This window comes from Arachis ipaensis, chromosome B09 (genome assembly GCF_000816755.2).
Source record: "Arachis ipaensis cultivar K30076 chromosome B09, Araip1.1, whole genome shotgun sequence".
Classification (NCBI taxonomy): Eukaryota; Viridiplantae; Streptophyta; class Magnoliopsida; order Fabales; family Fabaceae; genus Arachis; species Arachis ipaensis.
Genome location: NC_029793.2, coordinates 591104 through 605822, shown reverse-complemented (window position 1 = coordinate 605822; position 14719 = coordinate 591104). Strand labels below are relative to the sequence as shown.

The window sequence follows — 14719 nt, the reverse complement described above, 5'->3', positions numbered from 1 at the left end:
TCCAGTATGACGGGTGAAAGCAAAATTGTATGTTTCTTGTACCTTCTAATCACGTAAATTATTGGTTTTTAGTTTATGACTTTTAAACAAATAGTGCTATGCAGGTTCACAAGGATCACAAATCACCCTTTTTGATGTCTGGTTGCAAAGTGGCTGATGGAGTTGGAGTTATGCTGGTATAATATATTATATCCTCTGATTGCTGGCGTAAAAATAATTGAATTTTGGTGCAAAAAGTATCCGTCTTATTAAAATGTTTTTAATTGAATAACCTAAGTGTTAGTAATCCCCCCCCCCTCTGGAAAAGTGTAACTTTGATTTTTCATTTGTTAAAGATCCCTCCTTTAAAATTTAACTTTAGTTACTGGTTGTTTAGATAAGTTTGGGTGTCATTCTAATTCAATGAATTTAATTTTTGTTTCGTATAATAATTATTATCTTTTTATTAAATTAAATTATGATTCTGTTGTTTTTGGTTGTTCTATCTCTGTTAAAAAGTATGTAGTATAATAACTGCAGTGGATTCACATTTTATACTGCCATCTGTAGGTAACTGGTGTTGGTATAAATACAGAGTGGGGATTGTTGATGGCAAGTATCTCAGAGGATAATGGAGAAGAGACTCCATTGCAGGTTCCACTCTGCTCCACCATCCCATTAGATAGAAAGAAAGAAAAGCTGTTACTTTAGAAATTACTTGTTGATGTGTCAAAACTTAAACTACATCTGTTTTGTTGGCATGCAATAGGTACGTTTGAATGGAGTAGCAACTTTTATTGGTGTAGTTGGGCTTTCTGTAGCTGTTTTAGTGCTAGCAGTCCTCTTGGGCAGGTAATCTTGATTATTATTTATTTTATTATTATTTTTAAACATTTAATACTGATAGCTCACTAAATAGGCTCAATGCCATCCCTGACTTACAATGTCATGGCTTGAATTCTAGATACTTTTCTGGCCATTCTACTGATGATGATGGAAACGTGGAATTTGTTGCCGGAAAAACTAAAGCAAGTACTGCAGTTGATGGCGTCATCAAAATTTTCACCATTGCAGTAAGTCCGAGTTTGAACTATTTCGTCCATCTTCTTCTTCAAACTTTTAGTAGTTTGAAACTAAATACGGAGCCATGCATGCAGGTTACCATTGTGGTTGTCGCAGTGCCTGAAGGTCTACCTTTGGCTGTTACCTTAACGTAAGCACATGTTGGTAGGTTATTTCGACGACATAGGTGTGATATTATTGTCTTATTTTAATCGTAGTTTTCTTTGTTGCTTTCTATTATAGCCTGGCATACTCAATGCGGAAAATGATGAGAGACAAAGCCCTGGTTAGTATTGTCTAATACCGCCACTATGATATCTTACTTGTGCCAATAATTTGATGTTGTTATTGATGTTAGAACATCTTTATTCTTTTCTAACCACTAAAGGTTTGCAGGTTCGGAGGCTGTCAGCCTGTGAAACTATGGGCTCTGCGACAACAATATGCAGTGATAAGACAGGAACATTGACCTTAAATCAGGCAAGATCCATATATAAATCCCTGAGTAAACTAAAAATTACATATGTGCAAATGAATCAAATCTTCAGAAAAGTTATTTAATATATACAACCAATCTTCTATTTAGTTGAGGCGGTTTTGGTTTCAAAACACTTCTGTCATTACAGCTCTCCCAAAATTTTCAGTCCACTTGTGGTGTCTGTACTGCTTTCCATCTTCCATGCTTAATTTGATTTCATACTCTGATTTCCATTGTCCTTTACAAATTGCTGGCTGTTATATTTACAAGGGAAGGATTTATTTATTAAGGATAATATGGAGAAATAGAAGAGAACTCATAAAATATCAGTAATTCTACTAGTAGCTTCAGCTGTCCTGTTGTTGTCTTGTTGAGATGTGTTCATGTTTTTGTAATAGACATTGTCTATCAAAGGTTTTACAATTTTCCCGTCAAAAGAAAAAAAAAGGGTTAAACAAATTGTAACATGTGTACTATTTCATTCTTCCTAATTCCTACGTGTGTGTTAAAATCCATCAGTTATCCTTCTCAAAGAATAAAATAAATAGAAGAATCCTTGAGTTATTGTGGTTTGATAATAACTTATTTTGTTTCATTACAGATGACTGTAGTTGAGGCATATGTTGGAAGGAACAAATTAAATCCACCAGATGACTCATCAAAGTTAAATCCGGAAGTTTTATCCTTGATAAACGAGGGCATTGCCCAGAATACTACTGGAAATGTTTTTGTGCCTAAGGTTTGCCTTCGAACATAATTTAACAAGTGTTTCTAGGATTCCATTTTATGCTGTATAGTTTGGTGCTAATTTATGTGCTCTGCTAATAACAGTATCTTGTGATTCTTCAAGTTGAAAACTTCTTACAGCTTAGACATAATTGTTGATGTCTGAGTCATTTAATATTTATTAACCGTTACATTTGTGACTGAATTTGGTTTCGTAGGAAGGGGGAGAGGCAGAGATTTCAGGATCTCCTACAGAGAAGGCAATTCTTTCATGGGCAGTAAAGGTACCTTTGCTGTTTTTCCTCTATTATTATTATTGCTCTTCCACGCCTTCCCTCTATTGATTGAAGCTCAACTTGTACATATTGCAGTTGGGTATGAATTTCAGTCTTCTCAGATCAAATACGACAGTTCTCCATGTCTTCCCCTTTAATTCCGAGAAAAAAAGAGGCGGTGTTGCTGTGAAGCTGGTGAGAATTTGATATATTTGTTTGCCATTCATTGTACTTTTGAACTAGTATCAGAGTATTCATCCCTTTAGCTTTTGATGATTAACTTTGCTCGTGAATGAAATGAAGTTATAAATGTGAAAGTGTTTTCTTTGTTATTATGGTCATATCACGTGCCCAGGATACTTAATTCTTTTATTGATTCATTATATTAATTTTCATCCATCATTTCTTTCGTAATATCTTGATAGGAGGGCTCTGGAGTACATATACATTGGAAAGGAGCTGCAGAAATACTTCTTGGAGCATGTACGCAATATCTTGATTCAGATGGTCATTTGCAATCCATTGAGGGAGAGAAGGTTAGCAGCAACTTCAAGTACTGAGATGAAAATAACTGAAATGAACATTGGAGATAAGGAAAAAAAAATCTTTTGATGGATCGGTATCAATATTTAAGAAACATGGAACGTGATTACCACTAAAATCACCTTATTCTTATCAATTCGATTAGAGTGTTGTCTGAAGCAACTTACTCTATGCCAAAGTTTGCAAAATCAGCTAACGTAACAACTGATAATATTTCACAAAGTATAGCAATCGAAAGCAGTTGATAATTTTTCTTTTTCAGCATCTTCCAAGTTGATTAATTATTGTAAAACTTCTTTCAGGTAGCTTTCAAGGAGGCTATTGATAACATGGCTGCTCGCAGCTTGCGTTGTGTTGCCATTGCTTACAGATCATATGAATTAGACAAAGTTCCATCTAATGAAGATGATTTGGCCCAATGGTCGTTACCAGAAAATGATCTTGTTTTGCTTGCTATTGTTGGAATAAAGGTAAAATTCAAGGATAAGTTTTCCTGTCAGTGTTAAACACTTAAACTTGATTGTGTCTGATAAATTGAATATTCATAAGTATTGTTTTAAAAGCTCAAGGCTCTAGGGATGCGTATAACGTAAATGTATTACGAGATTTGATTTATTTATTTATATTATTCTGGATGCACTTCGAAATATTTTTTATTATTTGAATGTTGTACTTGGTCCATATGATCTCAAATTAACTTGGTCTATCCTTCATCTAAGCTAAAACTATTCTGTATCTTTAGGATCCTTGTCGCCCTGGTGTCAAAGAAGCAGTGGAACTATGCTCTAAAGCTGGTGTCAAGGTAATATATCATTTTGAAGTTTGATGCGTATAGTTTTCATATTGATTAATCAAGGCTCAATTTAATATCTTCATGTTTAGATAGTAGCTAACATGAGAAATTAATTAGTGAGTCTGTTGGGACATGGTTTCATACTTTATCCCAGCATTAGTGTTAGTGTTACTCCAAAATGTAATAAAAGGAAACACACATCTTACACAATGAAGTATGAACTCACAGGTACGCATGGTTACCGGAGACAACCTTCAAACAGCAAGGGCAATAGCTTTGGAGTGTGGGATACTTACTTCAAATGAGGAAGCTGTTGAACCAGTTATAATTGAAGGGAAGAAATTCCGTGCACTAAGCGAAAAAGAAAGGGAACAGATTGCTAAGAAAATAACGGTATTCTTTGATCCTTTTTATTCCTTTTCTCTTTTAAAAAATCGTGTACAGTAGACACAAATATTCAAGAAAGGAATTTCCACCACCAGCAACAACAATTAAGTCTTATTCCACTAAATGAAATCGGTTACAAAGATCAGACAAAATCATAGTACTCTATCCTACTGTATGAAAGAATTTTATTCTTCCATTAATATTCTTAAATGAAGGAATGCTGTCCAAGTTCGTTATATATTTTCTGATTGTGATTATCATAATATATATACAGGTCATGGGGAGGTCTTCTCCTAATGACAAGCTTTTGCTTGTGCAAGCTCTACGTAAAGGAGGTGAAGTTGTTGCCGTCACAGGAGATGGAACCAATGATGCCCCTGCACTTCACGAGGTCTGTCTTATTCCTTAGTTTCATCCATACAACATTCTAGGATATAGATTCTTGCAATTATTATAGGTGTTCTGGCTAGTTGGTGTTCAAGTTTAACTTCTGTCTTTGGGCCATCATTATTTGATTACACAGTCATGTTCCATTTTCCATGAATTTAAATTAGTTTCCTTATAAATTTGTATAGTTGATCTTGTGTTTTACTATTTTGTATTTTAGGCAGATATTGGTCTTTCTATGGGCATCCAAGGAACTGAAGTTGCAAAAGAAAGCTCAGATATTATAATCCTGGATGATAACTTTGCGTCAGTAGTAAAGGTAAGTGTTTTATTTATTGGATTGAACATCTATTATATATAACATGTCCTTTAGTATTGGTTTACCACAGTTTGCTTTTGGCCCTTTAGGCATAAATATAATTCACCATAAAGTTTTGCTTACCATGGCTAAGAAACATGGAAATTTTGCTGATGCACTGGGACAATTAGAATTTGACTTAACGGGAAATTTATTCCACTAAGACAGTAGGTGGATTGGTCCAATGCTAAGAACTTCTTTTCACTCTTTGTGTAGGTTGTCCGGTGGGGACGTTCTGTTTATGCAAATATTCAGAAATTCATCCAGTTCCAGCTTACTGTTAATGTTGCTGCTCTTGTAATTAATGTTGTTGCAGCAATATCCTCTGGTGATGTTCCTTTGAATGCAGTACAGGTAACCTACTCTATCTCTCTTATCTCTCTATGATTCTATCTCTCTTCTCTCGGGCGTAATATTATTTTGACTCAACAATTCAACATCTACTTTAGACTCTAAAGCAAGATAAACAGATGAATAATTGTTTGCGCATGCTGATGGGATAACTTCCTGAATCTTGAGTGTTGTGACGTACATAAAAATATCAAATCATGTAAGACACTAGTTGCCAGTGTATGGCAGAAGATTTGCTGTCTAATTTGTTTACGCTAAAAAGCCACCAAAAGCAAAACTCTACATGATTTATGATCGTAGTTCAGATTTTTCTTTTGGTTGGCTACTTTTCTGGCTTAAACTTAAAAATTCACGTGTCAGCGTTTAGCATTAAAACCCACGAGCTGGTCAACTGGCTGTATTACATATACTGCATGCATCACAGCTGAATTAAAAATGTATGTGTTGGTTTTTAATGTACATTCTTTTTGGTACGTACAGCTTCTGTGGGTCAACCTTATCATGGACACACTTGGGGCGCTTGCACTGGCCACTGAACCACCAACGGACAGCCTTATGCGCAGAGCACCTGTTGGGCGAAGGTTTGTATATGTTTTGATTGGTTGGTTTTCTCATGAAGAGTAGTCTAATACTCCATTTTATGTTTTTCACCTTTTTGGCTTTTTTGCTACATATCCAGATACATCATTTAAAAAAATGTACCAAAAAGTAATGCCAGATAAAAGGATATGAAGAGTATTTGTTTAACGTATTCTTGCGGCATAAGTAATGCACTGAGCGGGCGCTTAAGTGCATACATACATGTATATGCGCCTTCTATTTATTTTATTTTAGTTGTAATATATATCATGACGAATTCAAGGATGCTTTAGGGGGACAAAAAGAAAATCAATCTAGTGTTCTATATTATTTTATCATGGCCTTATGTTGTCTTTCAGGGAACCTCTTATAACGAATGTCATGTGGAGAAACTTGGTTGTACAGGTAATTGTTTTTCTTAATTTTTAATTTTTATTTATTTTTTGTTTGGTGTTGTAAGAGACTTGTTGTAGTTCCTTATCATATATCCTCTAATGGCATTACTTGTCATCACAGGCTGTCTATCAAGTTACTGTTCTTCTGGTTCTGAACTTCGCTGGTGAAAGTTTCATACCTAAGCAAGAAACTAAATCCCTTGACAGTCAAACCAAGAACACTTTAATATTCAATGCATTCGTCCTGTGCCAAGTAAGTAGATTTTAAAAGTGAGAATGGTTTGTATAACTTAATTTTGATGTACTCATTTAGTATCTAACTCCATTCGATAATAATGAGATCCAAATTAAATACACCAAATTCTATCACTATTTTTATAAAATCTAAATATAAAAATTTGTGTTGTTTCTTTTGTCAATGTGAAGGTTCAATTTTTTTAAATTTACTTATATGTTCAAATATATAATTGTTAATTGATCATAATAAATGTTGGTAAATATAACATAATATAAAATATAAGGAATTATTAAATCTTTTAACAAGCGTAATAATTTTGTCTCAACTATCTACTCTACTAGAAAGAAACATGAATTTAAAAACTTGAAGAAACCATATACTTTACTAGAAAAAGTCTACATAAGTGTCGTGTGCAGTATTTATCAAGTGTAAATAATTTCTAAAACCTTTTAGAAAGAAAAAAAAAAAAAAAAGAAAAAGAAACTATAACTGGCCACTGAACCACCAACGGACAGCCTTATGCGCAGAGCACCTGTTGGGCGAAGGTTTGTATATGTTTTGATTGGTTGGTTTTCTCATGAAGAGTAGTCTAATACTCCATTTTATGTTTTTCACCTTTTTGGCTTTTTTGCTACATATCCAGATACATCATTTAAAAAAATGTACCAAAAAGTAATGCCAGATAAAAGGATATGAAGAGTATTTGTTTAACGTATTCTTGCGGCATAAGTAATGCACTGAGCGGGCGCTTAAGTGCATACATACATGTATATGCGCCTTCTATTTATTTTATTTTAGTTGTAATATATATCATGACGAATTCAAGGATGCTTTAGGGGGACAAAAAGAAAATCAATCTAGTGTTCTATATTATTTTATCATGGCCTTATGTTGTCTTTCAGGGAACCTCTTATAACGAATGTCATGTGGAGAAACTTGGTTGTACAGGTAATTGTTTTTCTTAATTTTTAATTTTTATTTATTTTTTGTTTGGTGTTGTAAGAGACTTGTTGTAGTTCCTTATCATATATCCTCTAATGGCATTACTTGTCATCACAGGCTGTCTATCAAGTTACTGTTCTTCTGGTTCTGAACTTCGCTGGTGAAAGTTTCATACCTAAGCAAGAAACTAAATCCCTTGACAGTCAAACCAAGAACACTTTAATATTCAATGCATTCGTCCTGTGCCAAGTAAGTAGATTTTAAAAGTGAGAATGGTTTGTATAACTTAATTTTGATGTACTCATTTAGTATCTAACTCCATTCGATAATAATGAGATCCAAATTAAATACACCAAATTCTATCACTATTTTTATAAAATCTAAATATAAAAATTTGTGTTGTTTCTTTTGTCAATGTGAAGGTTCAATTTTTTTAAATTTACTTATATGTTCAAATATATAATTGTTAATTGATCATAATAAATGTTGGTAAATATAACATAATATAAAATATAAGGAATTATTAAATCTTTTAACAAGCGTAATAATTTTGTCTCAACTATCTACTCTACTAGAAAGAAACATGAATTTAAAAACTTGAAGAAACCATATACTTTACTAGAAAAAGTCTACATAAGTGTCGTGTGCAGTATTTATCAAGTGTAAATAATTTCTAAAACCTTTTAGAAAGAAAAAAAAAAAAAAAAGTAAAAGAAACTATGCTGGTGGTCGGTTAAAAATGACCCCATTGCATATAATGTAGACATAAGCATCCTTGCTGGTGACAAATTAAATGTTTTTCAACTTACAGATATTCAACGAGTTCAATGCTCGGAAACCAGAAGGAATGAATGTATTCCAAGGGGTGACTAAGAACCGTCTTTTCATGGGAATTGTTGGAATGACCTTTATCCTTCAGGTTAACAGCCAACATTTTGTTATTTTAATGATTAATTTTTCAACACTTGCATGTTTTTCTCACATTATCGTACTTAAAACCGTAGATAATTATCATCGAGTTCCTTGGAAAGTTCACCACAACAGTGAAACTTGATTGGAAGCTGTGGATTGCTTCTCTTGTTATTGGCATTGTCAGGTTAGTTTACTCATCCTGCAGTAATTTCTGATTATAATAGTTATGGAAACTTTGCAACACATTTTAGTACTCTTATGGAGACTGTTCATGACCCGGATTAGCCGAAAACTCGGTCTGGTCTAAAATTTTTGGAATCAATTATATTTAAGTTAACAATTTTTGCATGCAATATTTTGGTCGCGTCTGGGTTATATAATACTAGTTGGTTTAATCCTACCTCTGAAAACATTCAAGCTTAAAAAATTATGCATGTGCTAAAAAATATTAAAGTGGAGATGTGGGACAAAGTCATAACGAGTGCTTTTGCCAATCACACAGCTGGCCTCTTGCTGTTGCCGGAAAACTCATTCCGGTTCCCAAAACACCATTGTCACGCTGCTTAGCCAAGCCACTTAGAAGATGGAGAAGGTCTCGCGCACAAAGTCAACTGAACACCCCCAGCACTAATTTTTCACGTTAAGCTAACTCCTGACAAGAAAAGCAACTATAATTCAGCATTACTACTAATTAATCCCTTCTTGTATTTTCAATGTGTTTAACTGTATATTAAATGTATCATTAGCCATCATCATTTCACAATGTCCCGAAGGGATTCAAACGCAAGTATGGCAACGATTTAAAGTGTTGTGCCTTTTCCTTTTCTAATACTTATGGGTGAAGATGTACATTATAACATTTCTAGATAATGTTAGAATTACTAGCTGCTAGTTCATGAATGTTTTGTGCCGTCATGTCCATGAAGCGATCAGTTAGCCCAAGAAAGAAAAAGAAAACGGGTATTTGTACATCAGCCATTCACATTTCATCCATCGTGCCCTCAATCGGTATTATAAAATTGAGATGTATAAAATTAATTAAACCCAACTACAAAGCCTCTTTTTGTGGTTTTTAGCGTCACAATTCCTATAATTGCCTACCGAAATACAATCGCATTAAAAATTTAAAATACATGTAACTTAAACTTGCAAATATGAAATACAAACGCCGGGATGAAATTAATAAACCTATCGAATATTTATTGATAAATCCAACCAATTTACCGAATAAAAATTTAAAATACATGTTACTCACTTGCAACTTGCAAGTCCAAAAAATATCGGGTTATTTGCCCAATGAGAAAGGAAAGGAAATTCTCATAACGTGCTGTTCATTTGTTCAATTCTGTTGGGCGAGGGAAGAAACGAAAAACATGCTGCGACGCAGGTTTATTGAGGCAATGCGTCGAGCACCTTCTGCCCACCTCCGTTTCAGATTCCTTTGCACCCAATCACCGCGACAATCCTCCGAAAGCGATTCCGAGAGCCCTCAGAACTCAGAGAGCTTGTCTAGAAGGATCGAGAAGCTTCGGAAAGGGGAGGCTGTTGGGTCTGCCTTCCGCACTTGGATGGGCGATGGATTCCCCGTTCACAGAGGCCATGTCTTCCACGCCATCAACCGTCTTCGCAAGCTCAACATGAACAAACGCGCACTTGAGGTAACAACCATTCATTATTGCTTCCAAAAATATGATTTTTACTTCCAAAAACATTCCCTTAAGTTGAACTCATGTTACAATTATTGTAGGTGATGGAATGGGTGATCCGAGAGAGGCCCTATAGGCCTAGGGAACTTGATTACTCTTATCTTGTGGAATTCACAATTAAGCTTCATGGGATTGAACATGGTGAGAAGCTCTTCCCTCGAATTCCACCTGAGTTTCAGAATGAGTTGCTATACAACAATCTGGTCATTGCAATGCTGGATAAAGGTGTCATAAAGCTTTCACTTGAGTACATGAAGAAAATGAGGGAGTTGGCTTATCCCATCTCACATTTGGTCTTCAACCGCCTCATAATCCTGCATTCCTCTCCCTCCAGGAAGAAGTTGATTCCGAAATTGCTCACGCAGATGAAGGCAGATAAGGTCACCCCCCACGTGTCCACCTACAATATTCTGATGAAAATAGAAGCCAATGAACATGATCTTGAAGCCTTGGTAAAGGTCTTTGCTCAGATGAAGAAGGCACAGGTTGAACCGAACGAGATCTCTTACTGCATTTTAGCTATTGCTCATGCAGTGGCAAGGTTGTATACTGCAACTGAAGCATATGTTCAAGCTGTGGAAAAGTCTATTACAGGGAACAATTGGTCAACATTCGATGTTCTACTTATATTGTATGGATATTTGGGGAGCCCAAAGGAGCTTGAAAGAGTTTGGGGAATCATGCAGGAACTCCCCTTGGTTAGATCGAAAAGTTACATGTTAGCAATTGAAGCATTTGGTAGAATCCGACATCTGAACCGTGCTGAAGAACTTTGGTTAGAAATGGAAACTAGAAAAGGGTTGAAATCCGTAGAGCAATTCAATTCGATGATGTCTGTATATTGCAAGCATGGATTGGTTGATAAAGCAACTAGGTTGTATAGAAACATGAAGGCAAATGGCTGCAAACCAAATGCAATAACTTATCGTCAACTTGCTCTGGGTTGCTTGAAATCTGGTTTGACAGAGCAAGGCTTAAAGACATTAGACTTGGGCATGGGGATGAAAATTAGTAAGAGGGTTAGAAATTCAACCCCATGGTTGGAGACCACCCTTTCAATTGTTGAGATTTTTGCAGAGAAGGGTGATGTTGAAAATGCTGAGAGATTGTTTGAAGAATTTCATAAGGCTAAGTATTGTAGGTATACTTTTGTATATAATACCCTTATTAAGGCTTATGTAAAAGCCAAGATTTATGATCCAAATTTTTTAAGAAGGATGGTCCTTGGAGGAGCTAGGCCAGATGCTGAAACTTATAGTCTCTTGAAAGTTGCTGAGCAGTTTAGGACCTGATTTTGATTATTAATTCTTGAAAAAATAGAGTGTATCTTTTTGTTGTAATTGTTTAGAAGTTACAAGTATATTGTATTGACTACGGCACAAGAGTTAATAAGATGGAAGAGATATTATTAGAGAACATCTAGCATTGTTTGAGGAAGCTCCTTTTGTTTAATTCTCTAATACTCTCTTTATTATATATTGATAAGTCATTTTCTTTTTAATATATTAACAAATGAATGTATCTAATTGTAACTTATATTCACATCCATTGATTTACAACTATACTGAAATTATCCATAAAAAATAGAGAATATAAGATAATCATGTTTTGATTGATTTGATATGTGCTAATATATAGGTAATATAACCCGAAACAAAAATGTAATATCATACATATGCACTAAGATATCCATCCAAAAACATATTATCAACTTCGTCTCTATTTTGTAAACAAAAATTATTGCTTCAGTTTCACCAATTATGAAAAATAACTTATGAGGCAAGCATTATTTTACAGATACCATGAACTGAAAGCCCTGTGTACACATTAAATAAAAATAACTCCAGTCTTGTGAACACCTCTCTCCCATTTTTTGGTGAAAGCTCAAAACAATTTAGAAGCAAAAAAGAAAAGAAAAAGGAAAAAAAAGAACCTTAAGCCCTTAACACTTAATACTCCCTAATGAGTAGTTTTGGAAAGCAACAAGACCTTTTGAAGGTTTCTGATATAACATTTTTGTTACCAGCTTCTTCAAATGTCTTCACTGGAAAACTAGCAGTAACAAGAATAGGCAAAATGGTTCTTCTTGGATACATATGGAGACAGGAAATTGGAGGCAGAAGCAGATGAATCTTGAATATCAGCTGGAACCAATATCTGAGTTTTACCAGCACCAATTCTCTTACCAGCTACATTTGCATACAATAGACCCGAGATCGCCGGTACGAAAACATCACTTTGAGAACTTATATAGAAGTCGATCACCTTCTCCAATTCAGAATCTTGAGAATCTAAGAACTTTGTCTTCTTATCCGCGGGCATTATGGCTTCCTGCAACAGTTCAGAGAGAGCTTTTTAAATTCCAAGTAAAAAATTCGAGCACTTCCGCAATTCAATCAAAGAAGAATTGTGTTTAGAGGAGTTTAAGTAAGAATGATAGTCACACCTTTGTATATGTTTTAGGAAACAAATCCTTCAGAGAATCAAGGCTGCTATCCCACCTTGATTCAGTCACATAAATTGTGGTATCCTTGTTGAAACCAATTTTCCTCAAGAACACCGCGATTTCTTGTGCATTGTAGCAGCTCTTTTCTCCATCATTATCAGGTCGGCAACCCTTCTTATCCAACATCTCAACCCTCAAATCTACAGCAATAAATTGGCCGTCTGTCTTCCGGCTTAAAGTTTTAAGTCTTTCGACCATTGAGTCAACAAGGTCACGAATTTCCGGCTGCAACTCTAAACTTCCAAACATTGCTAAGCAAGCAACAGAATCAGTGTCACCTTTTTTCCCTGCCTTTCTCATGTTTATTGAAGGGAAATAAGTTGCAAGCCTTATATTTCCCTTTGACCTGTAAATTGGTTCAACATGTGTAGCTATATAGTCTTCTGTAACCCGGTTAGGGACCTTTACCACCGCAATGTTCTTTGTTGATATTTGATCAGGAAGATTCTTTACCACGGCGACAACTCCCTCCATGCTTCTCATGAATACATCAAGATCATAAATGTCCTCAAAGTTCCTGTTCCATATATTATATTAGCCTTGAATGACAAATCAGAAAATTGCAGCTCATTTAATTGATCATTTCTCAAATTTAAAACCATAAACTTGGCCAGCATGACTCAGAAAATTGGTAAACAATTTCCTCCCTGCTCATTTCTTATATCCTAATCTCTTAGAAAGTAGAAGTCAGCACTAGCTAACCTCTTGTCACCCGGTTGGCTTCCTCGGATGTCAGGGATCACTAGGGTTGCCCCAAGACTTCTGGCAACAATCACTGCATCTGCTATCTGAACAATGCAATACCACAAAATTACCAAATCATAATAACAGAACAGCAAAACCATCATTCATAGTATATGGTGTAATATTGTACATTATTTTACCATTTAATTGCTAAAATCATACACAAAAATGTCAATCTTTGTTTTGGTAGGGAAGAGAGTTCATTATAAAAGGGATAATATTGCTGACATTTAACAAATTCATGCACATGTTTACACATTACTGACACAAAATCGCCTCCTCAACAAGTTAAACAAAATGCTTGAATGATTGAAATGGTACCTGAGATATATGGTACTCCGGCCCATTTGTTAATGAAAAAGTAACATACCCCTCACTCTGCACCCCCATATCTGCCAACCATTTTCAAAACATGAATCAACAAGGACATAAAGATTGAGGCCATGTTTACATGCTAATTAATACTCATTTTGCTCCAGCTATAATCGATTTACTAATATACAAAATCTCCAAAGTAACATATATTTTGGAGTAGAGCGAGCCGAATACATGATAAATGATACAAGTTCCTAAATAATTTGCTAGTCTTTGGAATCAAACCTTACCAGACGGTTTAACCCAACACGCTTTTAGCTCATCGGCATCTCCCTTGTAAAGACCTAAATTCTTTCTTACATGAGTTCCATCGAACTTTCCACTTTCGAAGCTGACTTCATCCGTTACTCCGGGAAGTTTGTCCTTGCAAAGAAAATATAACAACAACAATAAATGAATAAATAGATTGTAGTTATGATTAAATCATTGTGTGCTACTTAACTTCAGAATACAATAAATGATTAATCCACATCCCAAAAGCTACTTAGCTTTAAGTTCAGCTGATGTGAATTCAATTCACAATTTTATTGGAAACATTATCTCCCTTAATAGTCAAACATTGTCTCCTAGTTTTAGAACTAAGGATCTACCTTATCCACAAGCTAAGCAATGTTGTATATATACACAAATGTGTTCAAATTTCACTTAATCCCCTTTTCAGGTCAGATCCTCAGCTATTCATTTCACAGTAACTTAGTAGCAGATGGATTAGTATATATGGATTGCTAGCTCTACAATACAACCATAAAATCTGTGAATTCTTTTGAGTAAAGATGAAAAGCGGAAAAGCAAAAAGATAAAGAGAAAACAAGTTCCCTTCAACTCCATGCTTCAGAATGAGTGTGCACATTAGATAAAAGGATAAAAAAGATGATAGCTTGTGAGTAAAGATAAAAGCAAAAAGATAAAGAGAAAACAAGTTCCCTTCAACTCCATGCTTCAGAATGAGTGTGCACATTAGATAAAAGGATAAAAAGGATAAA

General features: G+C 34.9%; 3 protein-coding genes across 3 annotated transcripts in view; 2 read left to right on the top strand and 1 right to left on the bottom strand.

Annotated features, from left to right (window-relative positions):
• Positions 1–9306, top strand: part of LOC107617511 (calcium-transporting ATPase 9, plasma membrane-type) — a gene marked incomplete in the record, with an annotated part of 14817 nt that extends 5511 nt beyond the window's left edge. The window contains 24 exon segments of the mRNA XM_021110550.1: positions 1–27; positions 105–176; positions 550–633; positions 749–831; positions 944–1052; positions 1137–1192; positions 1285–1327; positions 1438–1521; positions 2121–2258; positions 2464–2529; positions 2617–2715; positions 2946–3056; positions 3366–3533; positions 3806–3865; positions 4085–4249; positions 4518–4634; positions 4851–4949; positions 5205–5342; positions 5820–5920; positions 6278–6323; positions 6435–6566; positions 8305–8412; positions 8498–8589; positions 8908–9306. Coding sequence (XP_020966209.1) covers positions 1–27; positions 105–176; positions 550–633; positions 749–831; positions 944–1052; positions 1137–1192; positions 1285–1327; positions 1438–1521; positions 2121–2258; positions 2464–2529; positions 2617–2715; positions 2946–3056; positions 3366–3533; positions 3806–3865; positions 4085–4249; positions 4518–4634; positions 4851–4949; positions 5205–5342; positions 5820–5920; positions 6278–6323; positions 6435–6566; positions 8305–8412; positions 8498–8589; positions 8908–9049 — 2340 coding nt within the window.
• LOC107619744 (pentatricopeptide repeat-containing protein At1g07590, mitochondrial) lies at positions 9443–11529 on the top strand. Its single transcript, XM_016322034.2, has 2 exons — positions 9443–10063; positions 10153–11529. Exons 1-2 carry the CDS (start codon positions 9560–9562, stop codon positions 11401–11403), a joined length of 1755 nt encoding a protein of 584 aa, XP_016177520.2. The 5' UTR covers positions 9443–9559; the 3' UTR covers positions 11404–11529.
• The window catches only part of LOC107618056 (uncharacterized protein At1g04910), a 6213-nt gene continuing 3293 nt past the window's right edge, over positions 11800–14719 (bottom strand). Inside the window, exons 2-6 of the mRNA XM_016319982.2 lie at positions 13967–14099; positions 13683–13753; positions 13320–13405; positions 12558–13134; positions 11800–12442 (exon numbers count right to left, since the gene is read on the bottom strand). Coding sequence (XP_016175468.1) covers positions 12164–12442; positions 12558–13134; positions 13320–13405; positions 13683–13753; positions 13967–14099 — 1146 coding nt within the window. The 3' untranslated portion in view covers positions 11800–12163. The remainder of the gene's footprint in view (positions 12443–12557; positions 13135–13319; positions 13406–13682; positions 13754–13966; positions 14100–14719) is intronic.